This window comes from Laetiporus sulphureus (genome assembly GCF_001632365.1).
Source record: "Laetiporus sulphureus 93-53 unplaced genomic scaffold LAESUscaffold_33, whole genome shotgun sequence".
Lineage (NCBI taxonomy): Eukaryota > Fungi > Basidiomycota > Agaricomycetes > Polyporales > Laetiporaceae > Laetiporus > Laetiporus sulphureus.
The window spans coordinates 384,730-408,626 of record NW_024468542.1 but is presented as its reverse complement, the minus strand read 5'-3'; the positions used below and the strand labels follow the sequence as shown (position 1 = coordinate 408,626).

General features: G+C 51.6%; 11 protein-coding genes across 11 annotated transcripts; 6 read left to right on the top strand and 5 right to left on the bottom strand.

The window, feature by feature from the left end:
- Positions 1-1,271: 1,271 nt before the first annotated feature.
- On the bottom strand, positions 1,272-2,272 carry LAESUDRAFT_309587 (uncharacterized protein). Its single transcript, XM_040901945.1, has 2 exons — positions 1,916-2,272; positions 1,272-1,826 (listed from the first exon to the last, which is right to left on the bottom strand). Exons 1-2 carry the CDS (start codon positions 2,216-2,218, stop codon positions 1,665-1,667), a joined length of 465 nt encoding a protein of 154 aa, XP_040762164.1. The 5' UTR covers positions 2,219-2,272; the 3' UTR covers positions 1,272-1,664.
- LAESUDRAFT_728312 (uncharacterized protein) lies at positions 2,079-2,890 on the bottom strand. The gene is given in 3 exon segments (XM_040909414.1): positions 2,079-2,447; positions 2,527-2,530; positions 2,541-2,890. 3 exon segments carry the CDS (start codon positions 2,680-2,682, stop codon positions 2,438-2,440), a joined length of 156 nt encoding a protein of 51 aa, XP_040762163.1. The 5' UTR covers positions 2,683-2,890; the 3' UTR covers positions 2,079-2,437.
- Positions 2,891-3,867: 977 nt separating this feature from the next.
- LAESUDRAFT_761242 (uncharacterized protein) lies at positions 3,868-4,272 on the top strand (the record flags this gene model as incomplete). The annotated part of the gene is made up of 1 exon (XM_040912885.1): positions 3,868-4,272. One exon carries the CDS (start codon positions 3,868-3,870, stop codon positions 4,270-4,272), a length of 405 nt encoding a protein of 134 aa, XP_040762162.1.
- A 1,167-nt stretch (positions 4,273-5,439) lies between these two features.
- Positions 5,440-6,259, top strand: LAESUDRAFT_728308 (uncharacterized protein). Its single transcript, XM_040909413.1, has one exon. The coding sequence runs from the start codon at positions 5,633-5,635 to the stop codon at positions 6,161-6,163; it is 531 nt and encodes a 176-aa protein (XP_040762161.1). The 5' UTR covers positions 5,440-5,632; the 3' UTR covers positions 6,164-6,259.
- Positions 6,260-11,703: 5,444 nt separating this feature from the next.
- On the bottom strand, positions 11,704-13,013 carry LAESUDRAFT_309447 (uncharacterized protein). Its single transcript, XM_040901944.1, has 4 exons — positions 12,960-13,013; positions 12,677-12,874; positions 11,891-12,202; positions 11,704-11,837 (listed from the first exon to the last, which is right to left on the bottom strand). Exons 2-3 carry the CDS (start codon positions 12,757-12,759, stop codon positions 11,920-11,922), a joined length of 366 nt encoding a protein of 121 aa, XP_040762160.1. The 5' UTR covers positions 12,760-12,874; positions 12,960-13,013; the 3' UTR covers positions 11,704-11,837; positions 11,891-11,919.
- A 3,760-nt stretch (positions 13,014-16,773) lies between these two features.
- Positions 16,774-17,548, top strand: LAESUDRAFT_728301 (uncharacterized protein). The gene is made up of 2 exons (XM_040909412.1): positions 16,774-16,905; positions 16,959-17,548. Exons 1-2 carry the CDS (start codon positions 16,786-16,788, stop codon positions 17,433-17,435), a joined length of 597 nt encoding a protein of 198 aa, XP_040762159.1. The 5' UTR covers positions 16,774-16,785; the 3' UTR covers positions 17,436-17,548.
- LAESUDRAFT_309356 (uncharacterized protein) lies at positions 17,382-18,189 on the bottom strand. Its single transcript, XM_040901943.1, has 4 exons — positions 17,784-18,189; positions 17,651-17,725; positions 17,573-17,581; positions 17,382-17,509 (listed from the first exon to the last, which is right to left on the bottom strand). Coding segments are annotated over exons 1-4 (345 nt in total). The 5' UTR covers positions 18,044-18,189; the 3' UTR covers positions 17,382-17,508.
- A 1,345-nt stretch (positions 18,190-19,534) lies between these two features.
- On the top strand, positions 19,535-20,313 carry LAESUDRAFT_728298 (uncharacterized protein). Its single transcript, XM_040909411.1, has 4 exons — positions 19,535-19,579; positions 19,633-19,843; positions 19,933-20,070; positions 20,137-20,313. The coding sequence occupies exons 2-3, from the start codon at positions 19,635-19,637 to the stop codon at positions 19,985-19,987; spliced, it is 264 nt and encodes an 87-aa protein (XP_040762157.1). The 5' UTR covers positions 19,535-19,579; positions 19,633-19,634; the 3' UTR covers positions 19,988-20,070; positions 20,137-20,313.
- LAESUDRAFT_309345 (uncharacterized protein) lies at positions 20,067-20,853 on the bottom strand. The gene is made up of 4 exons (XM_040901942.1): positions 20,598-20,853; positions 20,364-20,537; positions 20,137-20,311; positions 20,067-20,070 (listed from the first exon to the last, which is right to left on the bottom strand). Exons 1-3 carry the CDS (start codon positions 20,694-20,696, stop codon positions 20,213-20,215), a joined length of 372 nt encoding a protein of 123 aa, XP_040762156.1. The 5' UTR covers positions 20,697-20,853; the 3' UTR covers positions 20,067-20,070; positions 20,137-20,212.
- Positions 20,467-21,293, top strand: LAESUDRAFT_728297 (uncharacterized protein). Its single transcript, XM_040909410.1, has 3 exons — positions 20,467-20,547; positions 20,598-21,080; positions 21,150-21,293. Exon 2 carries the CDS (start codon positions 20,786-20,788, stop codon positions 20,984-20,986), a length of 201 nt encoding a protein of 66 aa, XP_040762155.1. The 5' UTR covers positions 20,467-20,547; positions 20,598-20,785; the 3' UTR covers positions 20,987-21,080; positions 21,150-21,293.
- Positions 21,294-22,319: 1,026 nt separating this feature from the next.
- LAESUDRAFT_728293 (uncharacterized protein) lies at positions 22,320-23,246 on the top strand. Its single transcript, XM_040909409.1, has 5 exons — positions 22,320-22,394; positions 22,456-22,627; positions 22,682-22,819; positions 22,877-23,102; positions 23,155-23,246. Exons 2-4 carry the CDS (start codon positions 22,457-22,459, stop codon positions 23,099-23,101), a joined length of 534 nt encoding a protein of 177 aa, XP_040762154.1. The 5' UTR covers positions 22,320-22,394; position 22,456; the 3' UTR covers position 23,102; positions 23,155-23,246.
- The last annotated feature ends 651 nt before the right edge of the window (positions 23,247-23,897 follow it).

Sequence of the window (23,897 nt, the reverse complement as noted above, 5' to 3'; positions counted from 1 at the left end):
GTGGGCTTTATCGAAGATACACACTTCCTGCGACGTCGTTCGAGACATGCCCTCCCAAAATCAACAATGATGCCCTGGTCATCGCAGGTGAACATACCGGTACAGTGGCATTTGTAGTATCAGGTGGCGAGGGGCCATGGGTGTTACGGCCGCCTCAAGCGAAGCTGCCTCGTTGGAGGTCTAAGAAAAAGCCGTGTCTGCAGCCGGTGGAGATCACGGTGTCGTATAATGACCTGATCTATGTCTTAAAGAGACAGTAGTTAGTCGTCTGTACTTTGTCACGAGCGCAAATAATGAGTCATAATCTGCCATCTATGCATATCCTGTGTGATAATAAGTTCCAAAGTGCCTTCTAAAAGACAAAGTATGCAAAAGTGTGGTTGCCCATCATATATCCAAAATCTGTGACATTAATTGTAGTGTGTGTAAATCCTTGTGTTAAATTCATGAAATAGACATAAGATTTGCCCTTACGATATGGTTAAGCATATTTTATAATCCCATTATCATTTACAAATGCCCAATGTGTAAAGCAATCTGCCGGTTTGACAAATAGATACCCAATTTTTATAATACTAATTCACATTTTCTTTCCATTTTACATGCAGAAAAATGGCCCCATGTCTGGGGTGATCGCTTATGATCAGCTTGAATGTGTCGATGAGTTCTACCTTCTCTGCTTGAGCCTCCCCGCAAGCCGATAATTGCGACTCCATTGACGTTTGGCTCGAGGAAGCGATTCTTGACCCATTAGTTTTCACTGTGGCTGCCATGTATGCTTGTAAGATATCCCGATGCTGCAGCGACGAGATAGAACGAATTGAACGTTGTGATGATCATACGGCTTATGAACTTATGACGAACTTAAAACTTTCCGATCGGGCTATCCGGCAGCTGGTTTTGGGGATGGTGCCAACATTTGTCACGAACTTTCGCGATTAGACGGTCACAACTGGCTGGTGGGGGGGACCTATCTTTCAAATACTCGCAGATCTGACACCATGAGCACCCAAAATTAGCCCGTCAATCTACGTCGCCGCATGTAAATCGCCAGACGGCTTAGGACATTGTTTTAACGAGCCAATCGGAGGCTCAAAGCGTGAGTACTTGTGGTCACCAATGTATGACTGACTTGAGGGCGCGGGATCTATCACAGCTAGAGTGTTTTACAGAAAGAGTTGGATCGGGGGGACTGAATAGAGGATAGTCACATTGCACAGGCCAGTGGCCATGTCGGATGCTTTCTGAGCATCAAGTTTTGACAATGATCAAAAGAGCGCAAAATTGTGCACGTTTTATTCCAAAATTACTCCAAAACGATCCAAGGATCGACTCAAAACGTTGGTGACTATTTTCGGGGTCCTGCTATAGCTACTACGGTGCGCACGCCGCTCAGAGGTGCGACTTGTTTGTCTAGATCTGTCTTCGCTGCTACTTCATCGATTGTCTCAGATTTACCGCATACACTTCATCTTCATCAGTGCAGCTGAAGCTGTCGGAATCATGCAAGCGATGCTGAAGACTCTGATCTGCGGGATTGATTCGCGTATGACGATGATGAACGTACAACCATCCCGCACAAACAAGACGAGATTCTATCGTGGAGAATACAATAGATCACTATTTCATCTAACTCGAATGACCTCTACTCAGATGCCTTATACTCACCACCACTGCATGACAGCCGGCGGTAGCGCTTGACGTTCAGAGCACCATAGGATGGGATCGGCAGCACTGTTGCACATAGACTCCGATGCTTCCTTCAGGTGAGCCACGGCGGCCATGCTGTATTCTTCCTGTGTAGCAGAGGTTTTGGAGCACATACCCTGGGTCACGATCGGTGACATGAGCAGAGAAGAGTTAAAGCATGCGGTAAGTAATTGCCAGGACGTCCAAAACAGCATGTAAGACTCACCAAAGTGGATTGCCTCCTCATAGGCCTTGGTCCGACAGGAACCCGCCTCACCCTTTTGCTGTCGGACGCCTTCATGCGAGAAACTCTAGATAGACTTTCCGCATCAACATATTTAGGCCCCAGGGATCCTGCTTCCTCTGAAGTGTGCTGTGTGATAACCACTTGGCCATCCACTACATGACAGTCCCACAGTCCCTTCCGTAAGGCATGGGATGACTCTGGCGGCGGGATCGGCGTGGGCATCATAAGCCGGACAGTATGCGAACCGTCCATGTACATCATGGGGTTGCCGGACCTGTCCATGAAGACCCTTGTACAGCTCGTCTAACAGGACATGAATCATCAGAATCATTGAGAGTGCGTGCCCACTACAGAAACTTACCACAAGGCACCTGCTCACATAATTCCCTTCCTCATCAGTCCGGCTCTTCCAGTCCAAAATCCGTTGTTCGAGGTTGGCAGGCGGAGTGGGGCTAATGCGCCTCCACAGGCGACAGTAGTCCGTGTTGTCGGAATCCTGTATTATGTATTGGTGAGTGCACAGGATGAAACGGACATTGATTGGCGAGCTGACGTACCGAGTCGCTGTCCGTGAACGTTTCGTGTTGTGCACTTGCAAAGGTCTCTGCATCGAATCCTTGCTCATCATCGAACCACGAGTCCGACTCGTCGCTCCACTGGGTTGGGGATGCCACGACCCTGCGGTGATCGATTTCCGGGTTCACCAACGTGGTGTTATCGTCGCACTCCATAGGATAAGTGGCCATGGCTCAGTTGTATGCGCAATTGAGTGACAGGGGAGGGCCTAAGTAACAGAGGCAAAAAACGAAGACTCTATAGTCAAAAGTCTGCGCGGTGCAAAAGAGCGGCGGAGCTGATTAAGAGTAAGCAGAAGAGCCGGGATACGACCGCCTTTATATTCGAGTCGGAAGTTGAAGTGCCACTGGAACCAAATAACGCGAGTCGAACACGTTGTGGCGGACACCAACGATCAACGACCAACGCGTCTGTGGCGGTGGTCACACTCGCGCGTGGATGCCACCGCCTCGAAGATCTCGGTAACAGGCCAGGCGCTTATATTTACATTGTGAGCGATCTAATACTTGCTGGTGAGATAACATAGTTGAGTGCGATGTTCTATAGGACGCCTCGCGGTCGACGTCAAGGGCCCGCTCCTCCGGACCTTCAACGGCTGCTCAGAATCAACGGCCATCCTCTTCATAGCGACACTTGACGACTTCACTCTCAACATGATCATCCGACTCCTGCCTTAGCAGCAGCAGGCGTGGCGACATCTGCGGCATCTTAGCCGCCTCCTCCTTCCTCCTTCCTCCTTCCTCCACGCCTTCCATGCCTCTGTCCGCCTATCCCAGATGGCAAAGCTCACGCGGTTCAAGGCGGCCATCCCCACCGCGGCCTCCCCTTCGGCCTCCTTGAGGAGACGGAACACCTTGTCTCACTCCTCGCGCTGCTTGAGATGAGCCACACGCTCAGCATGGTATTTCCCAAGAGTCTTGAAGGGCCGCTCCCGGGAGCATCCGACTCACCTGCCTCGTCGCTTTCTGCTGTGGCCGCAGCATCGCCCTCCTGGTTTCACCACGAGTTCCCGTTATCGCTGGTAGGCCAGACGACGAGATGCTGCTCACCGACGACCCGTTTACGAAGGAGGCTACTGTAAGCCGTTGTGTCTTGCCCGCCTGGATCGGCAACTACTCGAATACGGCAGCCATGTATGAGCGCCACGCTATGGGCTCGTCGATTCACGGGCACGCAACCATCATGCCTCCACTATTATTGCGGGGACAGCATCATCGGCCTGTTCAGTTGTTTCATTTCCGTGCTATGCCCGCTCAGCATGAGCTGCGGGTAAAGGATGCAATGGACGCCACCAGAAGCTCAAACTCGGATGCCTCTTCCCCTACTTTCTGATGCACCGAGCTTCCTACCACGCTATGGAAGAGGACATTGAGGAGTATCGCTTGTCAGCGACTCTTCCGAAAGAAGCCTGGAGCCCTTGGATGAAGCTAATGATCGCCGATATCCGTCAAAAGCTGGAGAGGTTCGAGAACATCCTCTTCACGCAATGCGATTCTCGGACCAGACTGCGGCTCGTCATCCTCGGCCACCTCGTCTATGTGAGGAATCTTGGCATTTTATTTTCTGGTACCACGTCCGGCCTCTCGCGCCGAGTTGGCTGCGAAAATGATGCCGAGGAGCTTGCTACCTGTATCGAGGCACTGAAGGATATGACGAAACATGTACATCAGTCTTGCGAGCAATCCAAAAGGGTGCTGGAGGAGAGGAAGAAGGAAAGAAAGGCAGTTTATCGGCTGCCTGTGAAGGGAGGAAACGATTAGAGCGGAAGTTTAAGGCGGAGGGCTCGAAGCGGAATTTGCATCGAACGGTTATTTTGATCTACATTGTCATGCGTTTATAAAGACTGATTGTTATTGTGTTTACTTGAGCCAGATGGCTTTTTGTCACGACAATGGGACGCGTCTTCCATGTGCCAGTGGCTGAACGGTGGTTCAACCGCCACAGACGTGTCAGCGCCCGCGTGGGTCCGCTTGCTCACCACCATTAAGGTGCTTTTTAAGTCAACGACTCTGCAGCGAGCTACCTTACTAGCTCGCCGAAAAGTGATCGCAGGTACAGCCGATATAAGAACAACGACAAGCCAAAGCACGAGATGAAATGGATTGCAGTACCGTTATAGTTGCACCTGTGGATATGAGTATTGGACGAAGGAGCGACAGAGCAGCAGCTTTGCGTGCTACCATTCTGGCCATTGTCTGCTTTTTTCGGAAATTCTCTTCATTTTGAGAGGCTCTAACCGACTCGCACCGAAGGCTACTTCCCCAATTGGACAGTGGCATCTGGCCGGCGACCACTATATAAGCGCCCAAATATAGAGGCAACTCCGACGTCCGCTGCCACTCCACCCCCACTTGCTCTCAACCACAACACACGAGAGGAACAGTGTCCAGCTTGTCTTTCTTTGGCCATTGATCTACGTTTGTCTGAGACGCGTCCGTAACAGCATATCTACCTCGCCATTAACAAGTTCATCGACACTATAAGAGCGCCACACTCGCGACTGGCCACCACAAGATGATCCTAGGCTTCGTGAAGCGGGCTCGAGCGGCCTTCAAGCGCAAGGTTCCTTTCATAATTATGATAGTGAAACCCCACCCCAACCTACCGGGCCACGGCACTGGCCATCAAGGCGACTTCGAGACGGCCGCTTTCACTAGCACAATTATCAATACAAAGAAGGACAAGGAATCCGTAAGTCAGCCGATGCCATCTTTGTAATGATAACTGTGCTTACCAGAGCAATGTATCCATCTACATTTCCTTTGACCGGCTCAGTACTTGGATCTCCTGTACTTAGACAAACACCACGGTGATGCATCGTCCTGGGCAGGAGATGTTGAAGACTCTCTTGACTCCGTGGCATCCTACAACTTGGTCAGTCACACTCCAACTTTCGACTATACACCATGACTGACATGCCGATAGGTCAATGGTAATCTCGCTGCTCCCATTCTTCCTCCCATTGAGAAGATACATGAGATGCAAGTCAATGGTGAAAGCGGATGCCCGGCAGACAAGACCACGGATTCGACCAACGGCCAACAGTCATGCCGCAGCGGTAAGACGGAGAGCTTCAGTCTATGGGTCAGTTAGCCGTGCATCGTGGACCTCGGGTTGATAATGACCAGTCTGCGTTCACAGCACCTATATTCTTCCGCAAACTATTCCGATGAAAGCCCTGCTGCCCCCGTTCAGCATGAGCTGCGAATAGTGAACACAACGGAGAGCTCAGACTCAGACGCCTCTTCGCCTACTTTGTGCCGCGCCGAACTCGCTCCCAGCATTATGGAGGAGGACGTCGAAGAGTACCACCTGCTATCGACTCTTCCGAAGGAGACTCGGAGGACTTGGACGAAGCTGATGATCGCGGACATTTGCCAAAGGCTGGAGAGGCTCGAGAATATCCTCCGCACTTATAATGCAGTTCTCGACCCAAGCTGCGATTCACCATGCTCGACCATGGCGTCCACATCAGACACTTTCGCGTCCTCCATCAGAGATGACTACGAAGATGATGCTGAGGAGCTTGCTGCCTGTCTCGAGGCCCTGAAGGATATGACGAAACGCGTACATCATTCCCGCGAACAGTCCAAAAAGGCATTGGAGGAGCGGAAGAAGGAAAGGGAGGCAATTTTATCGCGCTGCTTGTGAGGAGAGGTAACGACTAGAGCGGGAGTCCAGGGCGAAGGGCTCGAAGCAGAATGTGCATCGAACAGTCATTTTCATCTACATTGTCCTGCGTTTATGTAGACGAATCGTTATTGTGTTTGCTTGAAACAGATCGTTTTTTTGTCAGACCCTTGCATGACAACGGGGCGCGTCTCCCATGTGCCCGTGCATGAACGGTGGTTCAATCGCCACAGACGCGTTAGCGCCCGTTGACAACGTGCCATGCGTCCGCTTGCTCTTGCTTGTGTGCCACTTGTTCCATCTTGGCCACTCATTATCGGGACCTTAAAAAGCCGCCTTGGTAGTACTGCTCGTATCTGTTTCGCTCTCCACAGTCATCTGCGATCAACTTGCTTCCACATTGCTCTGGACCTCACTGTGACACTGTATCATCTCGCCACAAGCCGCGCGGCTGCGTGAACTGCTACAAATCCATGAACGATCACGTCGTTGAGAGGCACTTCGAGCCACCTGATTCGCCAGATTCCTGGGACAGCTCTGATTACATCGAGTCTTTTGCGGATATCGAAGACTTCAGCGACGATGAGGGCACTGCAAGCACACACGATTACATGTACGACAACAACGGAGCGGTACGTTAGCCAGGTTGATGGTGTCATGTTATTATGCATGCTTACCTATACGACCCAGCCAAAAGACGACGAGTGGGCGCATTTGGCATGGATGGAAACCGTCCCAGAGGAGTGGAAGAGGGACTGGTACCTGGGAGATCGGTACTGGGCATGGGCGAGCGAGGTCGACGATGACGACAACTACGTGAGGTGGTACCAGACGGTATGTGGTATCCGCAGAGCGTGGAGCCACGCTAATCTTATTTCGTTGTCGATAGGAAGGATGGGTTGGCGCTACGTGGAGGGAGATGCCCCTGCGAACGGTCCCGTTGTACATGCCCACGGCCACCAGGCCTCGTGAATGCTACAATACCATCCTTGAAGGTAGCTGGGGTCTCCAAGAGGTGCCGACTTCGAAGGGGAACACGGCAGTAGCCGTCTTGAGCCAGCCTGAGGTATGTGGTGAACTAAGTGCTGTGTCCAAGGCGTATAGTTGACGAACGTCTTCAGACGACACGTAATCATGAAGAGATGGCCATTCCTGCACCAAAGGAAAATTCTTCTGCTGGCCAGCTGGAAGAGACGGTAAGCATCATGCCCGAATTCTGCTGCCAATTACAGTGGATGAACTTCTTCCTTCCTTCGGTAGATGCCCCCAGCTCCGAATGCAAGATTTGCTCGAGAGCTCCAAGAATTGCGCAATACGTCTGAGTTAAACAGGACCGCTCGTTGGGAGCTGGACATGCAGAGGATCAACAAGTCCGCTGGCAACATCTCCACAGCAGCGACGTCCCTTTCCGATGGTGACGAAGAGGACGTCGCCGGTATCGTCGAAACTCATGTTCGAGGCCCAGGATCACCGCTCGAACGATGTGCGTCGTGCACAAAGGAATTGGCAGAAAGTGAGCTGAGAATCAAGTCTTTGTATCGAGAGATCAAAGGTCTGCTTGGGGACGACTTTGAGGGGCCATCGAACGACGATGTCGCATAGATTTCACCAGGATAATGTGGGCAACGCCGACTCTGGTGTGTCTCGAGACGTGAAATCGATAGCAAGAATGTTCGTGTACTAGCTGTAAATTGCTCAAATGAGCTCGATCGAATGTAATGAGGGCGAATAGGCCTACCGACTTGAAGCTCCTCCAGTCAGAATACATTATGGCCCTGAAATCTGGCCTGCTCGGCCAAAATGTGGCACCGCCGCCACAAGCGCGTAGGCGCCAGGAAACAACGTGTCCGGGTGGCACTGCGTTCGTTCTTTTTCTACTTCAGCCATTCCCTCAACGATAAACTGCGGTCATTTCGTTCCACACCGACGGATAGCGTTTGCCGCGAACGAGTGCCTCATTGACTGATAAAAAGATCGCGTGCCTCCATCGCTACCAGCCCATCCTTCTCGTCGGCGCGCCGCGCGCCACATTCACCTGGCCGAACAACCATTATCAACCTCCGGCCACCGCGATGTTAAAGGCAATCTGGATAGAGCTTCGATCCTTTCGGCCATTCAACCGGTCGCCAGAGGATTTCCCCGAAGACAGAACTTATACGAACGCAAACGAAGTAGGCGTCATCGAAAACTCTGCAAGCGTACAAAGTGGCACGGTCATGAACAGTGGATCGGTGAGTTAGCCGGCTTGACAATGTCCGTGGCATTCTGTATGCTTACCGTCTATTACCAAATTTCACCGGATGAAATGCTTCCCAGTTACCACAGGTGCCACCGTGGCTTGAGCCATGTCTACGTTTGTATGAAGAGTGGTTCCAGGAGTGGCGTAGATGGACCAACGAGCACGGAGTCCATGCGAGCCGGGACACGGTCGCAAGTTCCACGATTACTCTTCCAAGATTGCTTTGTTTACATTTTCGCAGACGCGAGCGAGTGGTTCCGAGTCCTCTGAGGGTCCGGTTGCATTAGAAACGCAGACGGTCGAACTCAAGATGCCACGACCTATGCCTCCTCGCGAGGACTTTGAACAGATCCTTCACGGGGACTGGGGATACCAGGATACAGCAGGCATGGTCGTAGTAACACGTCAGACACAGGTGCGTCTCATTTTGAGTGCTGAGCGGAATAGAATATTGACGCGGGGGTGATCAATGTCCGGACGTAGTCGGCGACCTGCGGAGCACACTCGACAATGAATGCCATAGCTCCAAAATCGCCTGTGAAGGTGCGCACCATCGTGGAACCCCTGAGCTGCTCTAATCTGCTCGTCTACCTTCCACCCATACCAGATGACAGAACCTTGGAATGATATTCACAAGCCGAGCGGCGAAGGCGAGGACCAGGAATTCTACCCATACGATGCTCTTTCCGACATCGTCTGATACGCGGACAACGTGCTGTTCTGTTCGTAATGTCAATATCCTGCTCGTAATGTTCTCCTGCGGATGAGAGGATGGAGGAATCTATCAAGACCCAATACCTTAAGGGACGGAAACAGGACTTATCAACGACGGTACTGACCCCTTCTCTTCTCGTACTCCAGCGCAATTTTTTCTTATTATGCTTGCGAACATGTTCTGTTGAGTCAATGAGGAGACCGAATGCTGACAGGATCACAGTACGGTGCCCTAGATTCTGTTTTCCATGGCGGGCCGTACGGCCTCCTGGGGCTAATATCTTGAATGGAAGCGTGTGATACCTACCTGAGACGGAAACGTCGCAGCGAAAAGCTTTCACATGTCGAGCGGAATGCTATCATGAAGTGGAGGTGAAGAACTTGGAAGTCTTTCTCTCACCGGGCGCTCGCGACGCGTTGGCGCGCTAGCCCAAGGCCTGTGGCTAGGATGCGGCACACTAGCATCGCTGCTGTGGCTCAAATTGTTATAGTTCACTCATTGATTGCTCTCACTGGAGCAATGTACATTTATATATGCGACTACACTCAGGGTGCAGTGGAGTAATTCGCTGAGAAAATCTACGAAGCGTTGCAACTGTGAAACTACATATATATGCTTCAGAGCTTGCATTTCATGCATCATGCCTCGAGTCAGTCAACCAAAGCTAGGATCAGCTCCGACTGACAATGCACACACGCTTCATGAGCGACAAAGAAAACTGCCGGAATTTCCGACTGGTTCTCTCACTGCAAACTGGACAACGGCAGGATCAACGATCAATCATCAGTGTTCAATGCATGAAAACTTGACGCTCGGCCTGCATGACGTCGCAAAGACGTCGTCCAAGTAATGTTCTAGGTTTCAGAGAGGGCCAACATCCCTCCGACAATCTGGCGGGAGCACCACGAACATCGTTGCAGCCATACGCGTCAACGTCCTTCAATATGTCGTTGGGGGCAAGCTCGATCTCAAATGAGACTGACACATGTGTTCATGAGCGCAATCTGTACGGATCCTAAAATATGAGCCAGCAGGAAGCCAATTTGAAACAACGGCCGCTGTGCTGTGGCCAATGTAGTATTAGCGCCCAGATAAACAATTAGATCCGTCCATGAGCCACTCGCACCGCATCTTATAAACTGCCTGACTCGCGTTTTCGTCCGCACTTCACATTCGCCTGATTCTCTCATTAGAGAAGCATATCTTTTCACAATCAGCGTGCTCCAGTATTTGTACTGACCGCTGTTCCCACAATCCACGATATCAACTTGATCGCTCACGCGATGTCCATGATCACTGGCTTCTTAACCAGAACTTGGACAACCATTCAACGTGTGGCACAATACCGCGTCGGCGCCCGTCAAGACAACTCTCTGTCTGCTACCATATCTATGAGTATACAAGCAAAAACGGATGGAGACGGACGATCAGTGAGCCGACCGACAAACCCGTTAAAGCCTGTACGCTCACCGTTTGTTACAAGCTCACCAAAATAGTCCAGAGTGACAGCGGCCGTGTCGAAGTCCTTGCGCGATCGGCACCCCAGCTACATACCGGAAACACGGCAACATCTCTGAAGCACATCCCAGTCCGCATCAACTTTCGGCGTAGGGTGGTGACGAGTGGCCTAACTCCACCGGTACGTGAAGCAGCATGCAGGGTGCTTGTCTTCAGGATGGCTAACGGGTGGCACAGTCACTGGAACCAACCGCCGGGTTATCACCTCCCATCGAAGACCCGCAAGAAATGATCGCAGCGATGTCATCAGTACCACTCCCAGAGCCACTCCTGCGCAACATTCTCGAGGAAGATGAGCAATGGTCAAGGGCACCGGACCTGCACGAGGGAGGAACAATGACTACAGTGGCCTCAGCATCAGTAAGCAAACCATCCACTGCACACGCATTCAGACAGCTCACCTCCCACTAAAGGACACTGTCATCCCCATAACGTCTACTAAAGACAGGGCACGGCGAAGGGCAGCCACACGCTCCGCTCCCTCCAGGACACGTACTCTAGGGCTCTCCAAGAAGGCCTCCATAGACTCTCTCGGAGACCTGGGCAAGGTGCTCTATGTCGAGTCGGCGTGCTGCCCGCAGAACATATTCTTCACCGGCCTCCAACCTCATCAGCCCATGATGACCAGGCGTCGTCGTCGTTGCTGCAGTACTTGTTGCGAAGGGAGCGCACATGACCACCAGTCCCGGAAGTCCCATATGCGAGCACGGGAGAGCGGGCAGCTAGTCCATCCAGAAAGTCCGCGGGTGAGGCGACCGCAGGCTCGATCCTCACCAACATGTATCCCCACCAATGCTGCCTTTGACAGAGTCATCATCTACGAAACGAGCTGCGATCCCAACATGAGGTCCGACACTACTGCCAGTTAGATGGGCTTGATTACAACGCATTGTCATGCGGCGCGTTTGAATGTTGTAGAAGATGGGCAGAGGCATTATCGATGTATAGGTTCCCGGATCGCCTGCAACGTACCGTTATGTGTTAAGTTTCCTTTTTTTGTATGCAGCTGTGCAGTGGTCAGTTCAATAGATGCTAGCTTTAACATAATAATCAAGAGTCTTGCCGTGGCACGAACATTGAGAACTTCAGCCTATATGGGTGGGTCATCCGTGCACATTGTGGACCTCCCCGAGTCAATAATGACTGGTCTGCATTCACAGAGCCTGTCACATTCCTCTGCGAGCTATTCTGACGAAGGCCCTGTTGCGCCTATTCAGCATAAGCTGCAAGTAATCAACACCACCAGAAGCTCAGACTCGGACGACTCTTCGCCTACTTTGTGCGGCGCGGGACTCGCTCCCAGCGCTATGGAAGAGAATGACGAGGAGTACCACCTGCTGTCAACTCTTTCGAAGGAGGCTCAGAGCACTTGGATGAAGGTGATGATCGTGGGCATTCGCCAAAGGCTGGAGAGACTCGAGGGCATCCTCTGCGCCTACAATGCACTTTCGACCCAGGCCGTCGCTCGCCACGCTCGGTCATCTCGTCCACGTCAGAGACCTTGGCATCTTCCGGTACCATACCCAGCCCCTCGTCCCGAGATGACAACGAAGGTGATGCCGAGGAGCTTGCTGCCTGTCTCGAGACCCTGAAGGTCATGACAAAACGCGTATGTTAGTCCCGCGAGCAATCCAAAAGAGCGCTGGAGGACAGGAAGAGGGAAAGAGAGGCGATGTCACCACGCCGCTCGTGAAGGGAGGCGATGATCAGACCGAGAGTCCAAGGCGAAGGGTCGAAGTAGAATTTGTATCGAATGATTATGTTCATCTACGATGTCCTCCGTTTGTAGAGACCAACTTTTATCGTGATTGCTCGCCAGATGGCTTTTCTCAGACCCTCACATGACAACGGAACACGTTTCCCATGTGCCAGTGGCCGAACAATGGTTCGACCGCCACAGACGTGTTAGCGCTCGTTGACAACGTGCCAGAGACGCGCTTGCTCTTGCTTTTCTGCCACTTGTTCCATCATCGCCACTCATCGTCGAGACCTTAAAAGGGGGTGTCTTGATACTGCCGCTCGTACTTGTTTCGCTCTCTTCAGTCATTCGCAAGCGACTCACCTCCGTATTGGTCTCGACCTCAATTTTTTTCCCTTTGTCGTCACACCACCCGCCACAGGCCACTTGAACTGCAACGACCTCATGGACAACCACGCTGCTGAAAACGATTTTGAGCCACCTGACTCCCCAGATTCCTGGGACAGCTTTGGCTACATCGAGTCCCCAGCAGATATCGAGGACTTCAGCGACGATGAGAGCCTTATAAGAACACATTCCAACACGGGCGACAACGGAGTGGTACGTGAGCCAAGTCGACGACGTTCGTGTTGTTATGCGTGCTTACCTATGCAATGCAGCCCAAAGACGAGTGGGCCCACTTGGTATGGATGGAAACCGCCCCAGAGGAATGGAAGAGGGACTGGTACCTGGGAGATCGCTACTGGGCATGGGCGAGCGAGGTTGACGATGATGAGAACTACGTGAGGTGGCACCAGGCAGTACGTGTTATCAGCGCAGTGTGCAGCCAGACTAATCTGACTTGATTGTTGACAGGAAGGATGGGTCGGCTACCCGTCTGCTACATGGCAGAAGATGCCCCCGCGAACGGTCCAGTTACACATGCCCACTGCCACCAGGCCTCGCGAGAGCTTCAGTACCATTATCGAAGGCAACTGGGACTTCCAACAGGTGCACACTTCCAAACGGAACACGGCAGTAGCCGTGCTGAGCCAACCTGAGGTGTGTGATGGACTACGTGCTTTGTCCAAGGCGTATTGTTGACGAATGTCTTCAGACGCCACGTCATCATAAAGAAGTTGCCGTTCCAGTACCAGAAACATTTTCTGTTGGCCAGCTGGAAGATGCGGTAAGCACCATGCTCGGATTCTGTGGCCGGTGACAGTGAATGAACTTCTTCCTGCCTTCGTTAGACGTCCACAGCTCCGAATCTAACGTTTGCTCAGGAGCTCCAAGAATTGCGCAACACGTCCGAGTTAAACAGGATCGTTCGTTGGGAGCACGACGTGCAGAAGATCAATGAGTCCGCCAGCAGCACCTCCGCAGCAACGACGTCGCTTTCCGATGGTGACAAAGAGCTCGGTACCGGTATCGACGAGACTCAAATTCGAGGCCCAGGATCGCCGCCCAAACGACGTATGTCATGCGCAGAGGGATTGGCAGAAAGCGAGCTGGAAATCACGCTCTTGTATCGAAAGATCAGAGATCTGCTTGGAGATGACTTTGAGGGATCGTCAGATGATAGTGTCATATAGATTTCACCAGGAGGGTGTGGCCAGCGCCAGCTTTGGAAGGTGTCGAGACGTATGATCAATAGCCAATAATGTTCGTATACTAGCTGTGAATTACTCAAATGAGCTCGATCTATTTGATGAGTGCGAATATGCCCACCAACTTTGCATTTCATCCAGTCAAAGAACATCACCGCGCTGAACTCCAGCCCAGCCTGCTTGGCCAAACTGTGGCACCTTCGCCGCAAGCGCATAGGCGCCAGAACACAACGTGTTTGGATGGCACTGTTTTCGTTCTCCTTCTACTTCGACCATTCCCAGAACGACGTACTGTGACCATTACGGCCCTCACCGACCGATAGCGTTTGTCGCGAACGATTGCCTCGTTGCCTGAAAGAGGGTCCGCGTACCTCCCATTGCTACCAGCCCATCCTTTTCGTCGACGCGCCACGCATCACATTCACCTGGCTGGCCAACGTTTCAGGACCTCCGGCGACCGGCATGTTTAAGGCGACCTGTACAGAGCTTCGATCCTTTCCAACATTCAACGAGTCACCAGAGGATTTCCCCGAAGATGAAATTGATACGAACGTGGGCGAGCTATGCAGCCTGCAACCTCTGCAAACACATAGAGTGGGACGGCCGTGAAGAACAACTGCAGGAATGATGAAGATGGACCAACGAGGCCGGAGAACATGTGAGCCGGTATACAGTCGAAGATCCATTAAAGGCCTTCATAGACTGCTGTGTTATACGCTTGTATAGACAGAGCGCGATTTCGAGTCCTCTGAGGGACAAATTGCCTGAGAATCTTGGATGGTCAAACTGACGATGCCACGGCCCATGCCCCTCGTGAGCACTTTGAACCGGTCCTTCACAAGGACTAGGGATATCAAAGACATAGCAGGCAGGGTCGCAATAAGACGTCAGATAGAGGTCCATCCTGACTGCCGAGCGGAACATAATATTGATGCGCTGGCAATCAATGTCCGGACGTAATCGGCGACCTGCCGGGTATACTAGACAATGAATGAATGCCATAGCTCCAAGGTTTACTGTGAAAGTGCGTACCATCGTAGAAATCCCCGGCTGCTCTAAACCTGATCTATTCTCATCCATCAATACCAGACGAAAGCACCCAAGGTCTTGCATGTACGCAAAGCGACTTGATCCGATCGCAAGCTGACTGGTAAAGGCATGGATCGGGCTTGTAACCCATACGATGCTCTTTCAAACACAATCTGATATGCAAACAAGCATACTGGTCTCGTCTCATTGCAAAGTCGTTACGCTGCATGTAGTACCTCTCTAATGGTAAGAAGATGGAGAGACCTATCAAGACCCAACATCATGAGGGACGGTGACACTCATCGACGACAGTTCTAGCCTCTTCTCACTAGCCTCTTCTCTTCGCGTATCAGTACGATTTGACTTGACAATGCTTGCGAACACGTTTTCTTGACTTCATGAGGGGACCAAACACTGGCAGAGTTCGGCGCACTAGCTTTCGATATGATGGGCTGTGCGGCCTCCTGAGCTAATATCTTGAGTCCAAGCGCACGCGATAACAATCAAAGTGGAAACGTAAAGCTTGGCAATGTCGAGCGGATTGCTGTCATGAACTGAAGGCGAAAAGAGACTTTCCCTCAGTGACCGGGCGCTCGAGCTGCTGGCAGTGGCGCGCGATCCATGTGGCAAGATGTGGCTTGAACGGCTAATTGCCACTCTATAGCTTCGAAAGTTGGTCGCCAGGGCTTGCTCCCACTAAAAGCAAGGATGCCTCGAGTAACCCACCGGAAATATCTTAGAAAGATTACAACTATGAACTCCAAGTGCTTTCAAGCTTGCGTTCATGCCCTCGAGTCTCGGACCAAGCAAAGCTCTCCCATTGTACACTGAACAACGACAGGTTCGATGATCAACAATCATAAATCAACGTTCAGTGCATGGAACATTTGACGCTCGGCCTGCATGACGCTGCAAAGACATCGTCCGAGTTTCTACAAATTGTTTTAAGTATCACAAACCGCGCACATTCCCTGGCAATCTGGCAGGAGCACCACGAACATCATTGCACCCATACGCATCAACGTCGTTCAGTATGTCATTGGGAACAAGCTCGATCTCAAGCGAGTCTGACCTGTTCATGAGCGCAATCTATCGGATCCTAAAGGATGAGCCAGGGAAGCTAATCTGAAACAACGGCCGCTGTGCTGTGGCCAATGTAGTATTAGCGCCCAGCTAGACAATTAGAGTAGTCCATGAGCCACTTGCTCCGCGTCTTAAAAACTGCCTGTCTCGCTTTTTGTCGGCACTACACTATCGCCCGATTCTCTCGCTAGAAAAGCATCTTCTGCTCACAATCGGCCTGCTCATCTTTTGGTGCTGAAATCTACTCACTGCAATCCGTCATATCAACTTGATCGCTCACCGCGATGATCATCGGCTTCTTATCCAGAACTTGGACCACCATTCAACGTGTGGCACAATATCAACCCGGAGTCTATCAAAACAACCCTCAGTCTGCTACAGCATCCGGCTCTATGGAGTCTATGAGCACACAAACAAAAACGGATGAACGCGGACGGTCAGTGAGTCAACCGACAAACCCGTTAAAGCCTGTATGCTCACTGTTTGTTAGAAGATCACTAAAGCGGACCAGAGTGGTGGTAGTGGCCGTGTCGAGGTCCTTGCCCGATCGGCACCTCAGCTCCATATCGGAAACACGGGAACACCACCGAAGCACATCCCAGTCCGCATCAACTTTCGACGTAAGATGGTGACGACTGAACTAAGTCCGCGGGTACGTGAGGCAGCATGCAGAGTGCTTGTCTTCAGGATGGCTAACGGGTGGCACAGTCACTAGAACCGACCACCAAATTATCACCTCCCATCGAGGACCCTCGAGAAATGATAGCAGCGATGTCATCAGTACCGCTCCCAGAGCCACTCCTGCGCAACATTCCCGAGGAAGATGAGCAGTGGTCAAGGGCGCCGGGCCGGAACGAGGGAGGAACAACGACTACAGCGGCCTCAGCATCAGTAAGCAAACCATCCACCGCACACGCATTCAGACAGCTCACCTCCCACCAAAGGACACTGTCACCCCCATAAAGTCTACTAAAGACAGGGCACGGCGAAGGGCAGCCACACGCTCCGCTCCCTCCAGGACACGTGCCACAGGACTCTCCAAGAAGACCTCCATAGACTCCCTCGGAGACCTGGGCAAGGTGCTCTACGTCGAGTCGGCGTGCTGCCCGCAGAACATCTTCTTCACCGGCCTCCAACCTCTGCAGCCCATGATGACCAGCCGTCGTCGTCGTTGCTGCAGTATCTGTTGCGAGGAGAGCGCGCATCACCTTCAGTCCCGGAGATTCCATATGCGACCACATGAGCACGGACAGCTAGTCCATCCAGACAGTCCACGGAGCAGGCGAGCGCAGTCCCGACCCTCACCAACATGTAATATCCCCACCAACACTGCCTTGGACGGAGTCATCATTTACGAAACGAGTTGCGATCCACAGACTAGAGGTCCGACGCTGCCACAGGTGACACGCGCCCGACGGTGAAGATTGCGGGATGGACTATCGTGCGACGCATAGGTTCCTCTGTCATTGTCCGTTTTGTATTATATCTTGATTTTCTGTATGTAAAAGTGTTTTAATTAGTCAACAAATCGAAGCCTAAACGCGAAGAAGCGACTGACTATGTATCACTTCGCAAGCGGACCGGTATATCAGCCAGAGCGATGGAATTCACGTGGTATGCAGGTATGCATGCTTACCTATATATCTCAGCCCATGCACTACCGTGCTCATCTGGAATGAACGGAGAACATCGCAGCGGAGTGGAAGAAGACCTTGTATGTGGGAGATCAATGCTGGGGGTGGCGACAGGAGGATAAAGACGAAGATTACTCGTGGGATGATACGAATCGAGGAGCTGTATCGTCACGTATGAAGTTCAGAGTGGTCTGACTTTGCATTCGACCTAAACGACGGCCGGGGTTGGCTACCCGTTCGCCGAATCGAAGATGTCCCTGTGGCGCGTCCTTTTGAGCATGAGACCCATAGACTGGATGACAGGCATGAGGAAAACAAGTCCACCGACGATGCATTTGCAGCATTCCGTCTGTTCTCCGCAGCCATAAAAGCATATTTCGAAGCCTCAACGCCATAATCCCTGGTAGATCAGGACGAATCGTTTGAAGATGCGTTGGCGAGGCACAAAATCGAAAATGGACACTTGATGTACGATATATACGGTCTTTTGGGTCAAAATTCCTGTAGAAACCTTTTGACTAGTCGACTGAATCAACCATGGACGTAAACGCAGTGTGTGATTGAAATAGGTTCCTAAATATTTCCAGATTTTCCAATGATTGGCTCTGTGGCCCGAAATCTCGCTTGTAGATGCCCTTGCTGCCTTGAAGAAGGATCTCAGAAGGTATAGAAACTGGTGCTATGCAAGGAAGTTAGATTCTTTCATATATTGGTCATTGGGTCTTGACGTTTGAATTTGAATGTCCAACCGATGCATTCTACAAGAGCAGCTTGTTATGTGTTCTCGGAGTCTCGAATCTCGTAGGGCCAAAGCAAATAGTAATTGCGCGCCCTTCAGATGGGGCCTTTGTTATTGTGAAAAGCAGTGCTGTTGACAGTGTGCGATAACGAGATGAAGAATACCAGCAGCTATATCGTAGTTCTGGAGGAATTTGATGGCGCGAAGCTAAAGAGGAGGCCGTACGACAGTTGAAAAGAATCGCAGCGGCCGGCCATGCAGCGCTCGTTAGGGCAGCGTTATTCGCGGTCATGTGATTGTTGTGGACTCAAGGCGACACGGTCGTGGCGCGCGCCACACAAATCTCTATTCCAAACTCTCAGACCTTAGACTCCTTGTACATACAAATGTGTATGCTTCCGTATTCGCATAATATAAACAAGGCTTGAGAGCGTTTCAGGGTGGCCTCTGTTTCGCCGGAAACTGTGTGCTCTCGTATAGCGCCTCGGCGAAAAAGGAAGGTCTGCAGCAATTGTTGTTTTATATATGAGGTCTTACGGTGTGTTCAAATGCTCATGAGCCTTGCAATGAAGGATGGAACTCGGAAACGTAGGCCGCGTCATATTGTTGTCCCGCCTCACTTCAACCCACACAATCTTCCAATTCCGCGACGGATTGAGCGGCTGAGAGGCGTTCTCCTCAAACTTCTTTATCTGCTGATGGAGAAGACGGGAAAGGGCTCATACCACTCACCATAAATGCACAGATGATAAGAACTTATGGGCAAGTCTCGACTGCGGCAATGTCTGTGGCGCACGCCACCGCGGCACGCCATCGAGACAAGCCATGAGTCGCAGAGGGGAAATCAAGGTTGCAGTGACTCTAAGGATGTATGAGGGAGAGAGATTACAATAGGCATGAAGATTCATTGGATGGGGTCAAGTGTACTCTACAAAATTGTAATCAGATATCATGGCCGAAAAAGGAGGAGCAATGACACACTACCGTAGCTTACAGAGCCGCATGCTAGCGACGTCACGGGAGAAATCCTTCAGCACAGGCCCACTCGGGCGGGCCATTCCGGGGGCACTGTGGGCACACAAGCCGCGGTGAACTAGGCGCCCATGTTCAAGTCGCGCTCTCCCTCTCACCCCGCCACTCTTCCCCTGCCACATCTCACACTCCGCTCAATGGCCCACGTATCTGGAGCTCACTACGCGTATCATCAACCGCTAGGCGATGGACGAAAAGCGGCACGACGCGTACCTATGCAGCCTTTGTCTCGCCGTCGTCCCGAAAACTCGACAGCAGGTAGCACCCCATATATTCGCCGCAACGCTACCTTGCCACCCGAACCTCCGTCCGCACCAATAAATCTGCGCAACGTTAAAGGTGGCGGGACTGCTACACGACTACCGCGAAATACGTGGTTAGATGGTTTACCAAGTATCGACAATACACTCATGAACGCTGCTCCCTACGCAACCACACAAAATGAGACGGCCAAGAACGGTCAAACTGTCAGTCAGCCTGACTAGCTACGTCCGTGACATTCTGTGTGCTTACCTTGTATTATGCAGACTCATGGACGAGGCGACAAGCAAGTCGCTTTCCCGCCTGAGCTACTCTCCCCAATCCTAGGGGAGATGAAACTAAGTCAACTTGATGGAGCTGGGACCATACGTGGAGATGGAATCATGACCACTATGACGGAGGACAACAAGATGCTATCAGTGAGCCATGTCTGAGAATCGCAATGAATATGCTGACCTCCATTTAGTTGCCACCAGTCAACCTAGAGGATGAAGACGAGAAGTTGTCTGCGCCATTTAGGCCAGAATCTGATTCAATCCTGTTTTCGCCTTTGGGGCCAAACGACGTGGTCTCTATGGCCACGCACAGTGGATCGGAACCTGAGATGAACATATATATTAATAATGGGCGGCTGCATACTGAAGCGGTGAGGTCATTCCAGATTCTTCGAGCTGTCTACTTACAACCGATGGTTTCGCATGCTCAACGGTAGACGAGCCACACCTCGTTTCGACAGACCCCATGGCTGAGCGCCACCACACAATTGCGTAGCTTGGATAAGAGAAGCGACGGATCGCACCAGCATCAGGCCGGTCAAACGGTGCCGAAAACTGCTCAGCTGGCTCCGAAAGCAGCAGCTGCACTCAACTGGCTCGGCTCGATGAGGGAAGCGATAACAAGACGATCGAGCCACGCACCAACCGCAGCGGACTCTGCCCACAAGAAGAGCACGGGCCACATACAAGCGACACTGACACCAATATGCAGGGGTAGTCGCTATCCCTTGCAGCTACCATCAGCCTCCCCCCTTTGTTTATCTTCTCGCACCCGATCGCAGGATGGCGAAAACCGGGGACACTTGCCCACAAGCATACGTCATGAATTGATGGCGAGGAAATCAAGCAGCATATCCGATACAGCTGCAGAACAGGAGGATAGGGATGTGGGCCTGTCAGGAACTACCCGAGCGTTCGATGAGTTCGAGGCCGCAGCGGGGAAGATATTGGGCGAGGAAGATGTAGCAGAAAGGGATGCCTTGAACCACCTTTTGGTCGTGGTGGGCGATAGGTATGAATCTCAGATGTGAAAGAATATGATCCTTGGCCTACCGCGAAGTGAGAGAAGGACCGGGGCGAGAATGAGATGTGCGGGAAAGATCCCAGAAGGTACTGTAACTTGTGCTTATACAAAGAAGTTGGTCAAATTATTTTCTTTCACACTTTGTCATGTAGTGAATCGTGAATCCTCACCTTTTGAAAATGGACGTTCAATTCGCCGTGTGTTCTCGGAAGGCGCATCTCGAGTCTCGTAGGGCCTTCAGATGGGGCCTTTGTAATTGGTGAAAGCAGTGCTGCCAACGATGTGCGAGAGCGGGATCCAAAATGCTAGCAGCTATATCGCGACCTCGCAAGGAACTTAATATCGCGAAGAAAGAGTGATCCATGCCGCAGACGCTCGAGGGAATCGCAGCGCTGTCAGCGGCAGGGCGGAGACTTCGGCGGAGACTTCGGCGCTTGAGCAGCGCTATTCGCGGTCATGTGATAATCCAAGACTCAACGCGACCCGGTTGTGGCGCGCGCCACAGGCATCTCTACTCCAAATTCTCAGACCTTAGTCTTTCTGTAGTGCACACAAATGAGAATATTTGCATATTCATACAATAATTCAAGACCGGAAAATGTTTCAGGTCGCCTCTGTTTCGCCTAAAACTATTTTTCTCGTGGGGTTACTTGACAAGCCTGCGGCGATCATTGTCCTCTCGCCCGTTGAAGTAATCATCGCTCGCGTCGACGTACTCCAATGGTACGGCCAGATGCTAAAGCGGCCTTGCAATAGAACATAAAACTAGAATACGCCACCTACACCGTAACATAATTCGTGACCTGCAGAAGGTGACGGAACATGTTGTCCTTCAATCTCGCAGAATACAGGAGAAAGCTAGTATCATACAGCTAAGGAGTATCTCATAGAGGATACTAGTGGACATGGCATCTTGATTGCCGCGGTGGAGTCTGGCACAAATAAGTGAGTCAGTGGAGGAGGAGGAATAATTTTGCATGCACGAACTCACCAGTCTTGCGCAAAGCGCACTGACCGTCTACGGACATCCCAGTATGCACTTAGTATTTGTATAAGAGCCATAGGGAAACTAATGGGAGGCCACCGGTGCCCGCCAATGACAAGGGTGCGAACTGCGGACCACTTGAACATCTTTGAATCCTGTATTAACGGAAGCAGGTTCTTCTCCACCGTTGCAGTCTCAAGCACCTGCCAAGCGGGCTATGATGCATGGCACGACTGCCTAATGCAGAGAAGAGTTCTGAGTCAACAATCAGGCCGCCGCTGAGTTTACGTAATGCGTCGCCACTCCCAAAACACAGACAATCAGCGCGCCCGCACACTGCTCTCGCCTTTGTCCTCAACCACTACGAGCGACGTCCTGAAATTCCCTTTGAGAGCCTAATATTCACCCACCAACGCTTTCATCGTGTAGTGTGCGTGGCAGCATGCAGCTTGACTTACGTCTCATATGCTTATCTTGTTGTTCTTTTCCAGGATGTCCCTCTTCAGAACCACTGTGACTGCCATGAAGCGTGCCATACGTCGACTTCGTCGCCGTCCACGCGTCGCTCGAGTGAATCACCAGGAATCATCCACAATCACGCAGGTTTTCGCGCCTGTGAACACGCAAACAGACACGATCGAGAACGATCACCTCGGAAGTCAGGTAAACGTCAACTAGTCCGTAGCCGCCTGCGTGCTCACCGTGCACATTCCCAAGCTCGATCAATTTGGATACGACTTCAATGCGTACGGCAACGCTTTTGTTGCCGATAACTTCGCAGTGCCTATCACGAACGGTTCGGAATGGGGCAGCGGAGAGGAAATGCGCATCGAGGACGAGAGCGAGGAGCCGATGGTGAGCTTTCCGTGCTAGACGAAACCAACACAATACACATACTGATAATAAACCCAGAGTGATCAAACATCGTTGACCATAGCATCGTCGGAAAGCAGCTCCAGCACTAGCATTGCCACTCGTCAATTAGAGCACGCGCAATTGGCCTACGACTTCATGGCCGCATATGCGATCGTAGAACAGAGGCGGGTTGCAATCGAGCATGCCAGGCAGAAGAAGGGTCAAGGTGTGGTTCGTACCTTCCTCTCCAGGAACCGAACTCAACGACGAAGCGAGAACTGATGTGAGTTCTATGTGATCTGGGCCATTACAAAACATCGACTCATTTCGTCCAGAGCTGGGTGATTGATGAAAGGTTATAGAGGTTGTTTTCCTTGGAATGCTCTTGCGATTCCTGATCAAGTAACTGCGCGACATGTGGCGATCAGCCATTACTTGTATAGAGAGAGTATTCAACTACATAGTCTCATATTCGCTAAGAAATAAGACTCACGATTCAGCCGACAGCCTGGGTCTTGTGACAATGAAGACCTATAGAGTGACGGCGGCAGCACGACCTCCCAGCGTCGAGACCATTATCAAAGTATGCACTGAAGTCCATATAATGGTCAAACTCTCGGCTATGAGATAGAACAGAGAGACTCACAGCATAACTGACTACTGGGCACACAGCCTTATTGGATGTTGCCTGCACAGCCTGCGCCGTGGTCGTGACCGCCTTGTCACTGCCATTTGTGAGCCTCGCATGCCAAAGTCTACTTTGAAAGGTTACCTTCTGACAACTGCCACCTTAGAGTGTTCAGGCACTCTTGGAAAACGGCAATTGTATTAGGAGTAGAACACGAGGCGGCGACAACGTTGATGTGATAGGGCTTGGTCCGAGTGGCAGCGAGCGCCTACATAAGCGCGCGATATGGGTACCAACCGCGCCGCTCGCTGCTACTTGCCCTGCACACTTGTTCCCTACCAGACAAGTAACAGACACCTGTCCTCCCTCGTCCTTTTCATCGCACACACTACTCACCAAACATCGATACATCTCAGTACGCATCTTTTGCGCAAGTTTTGTCTTTGGTCT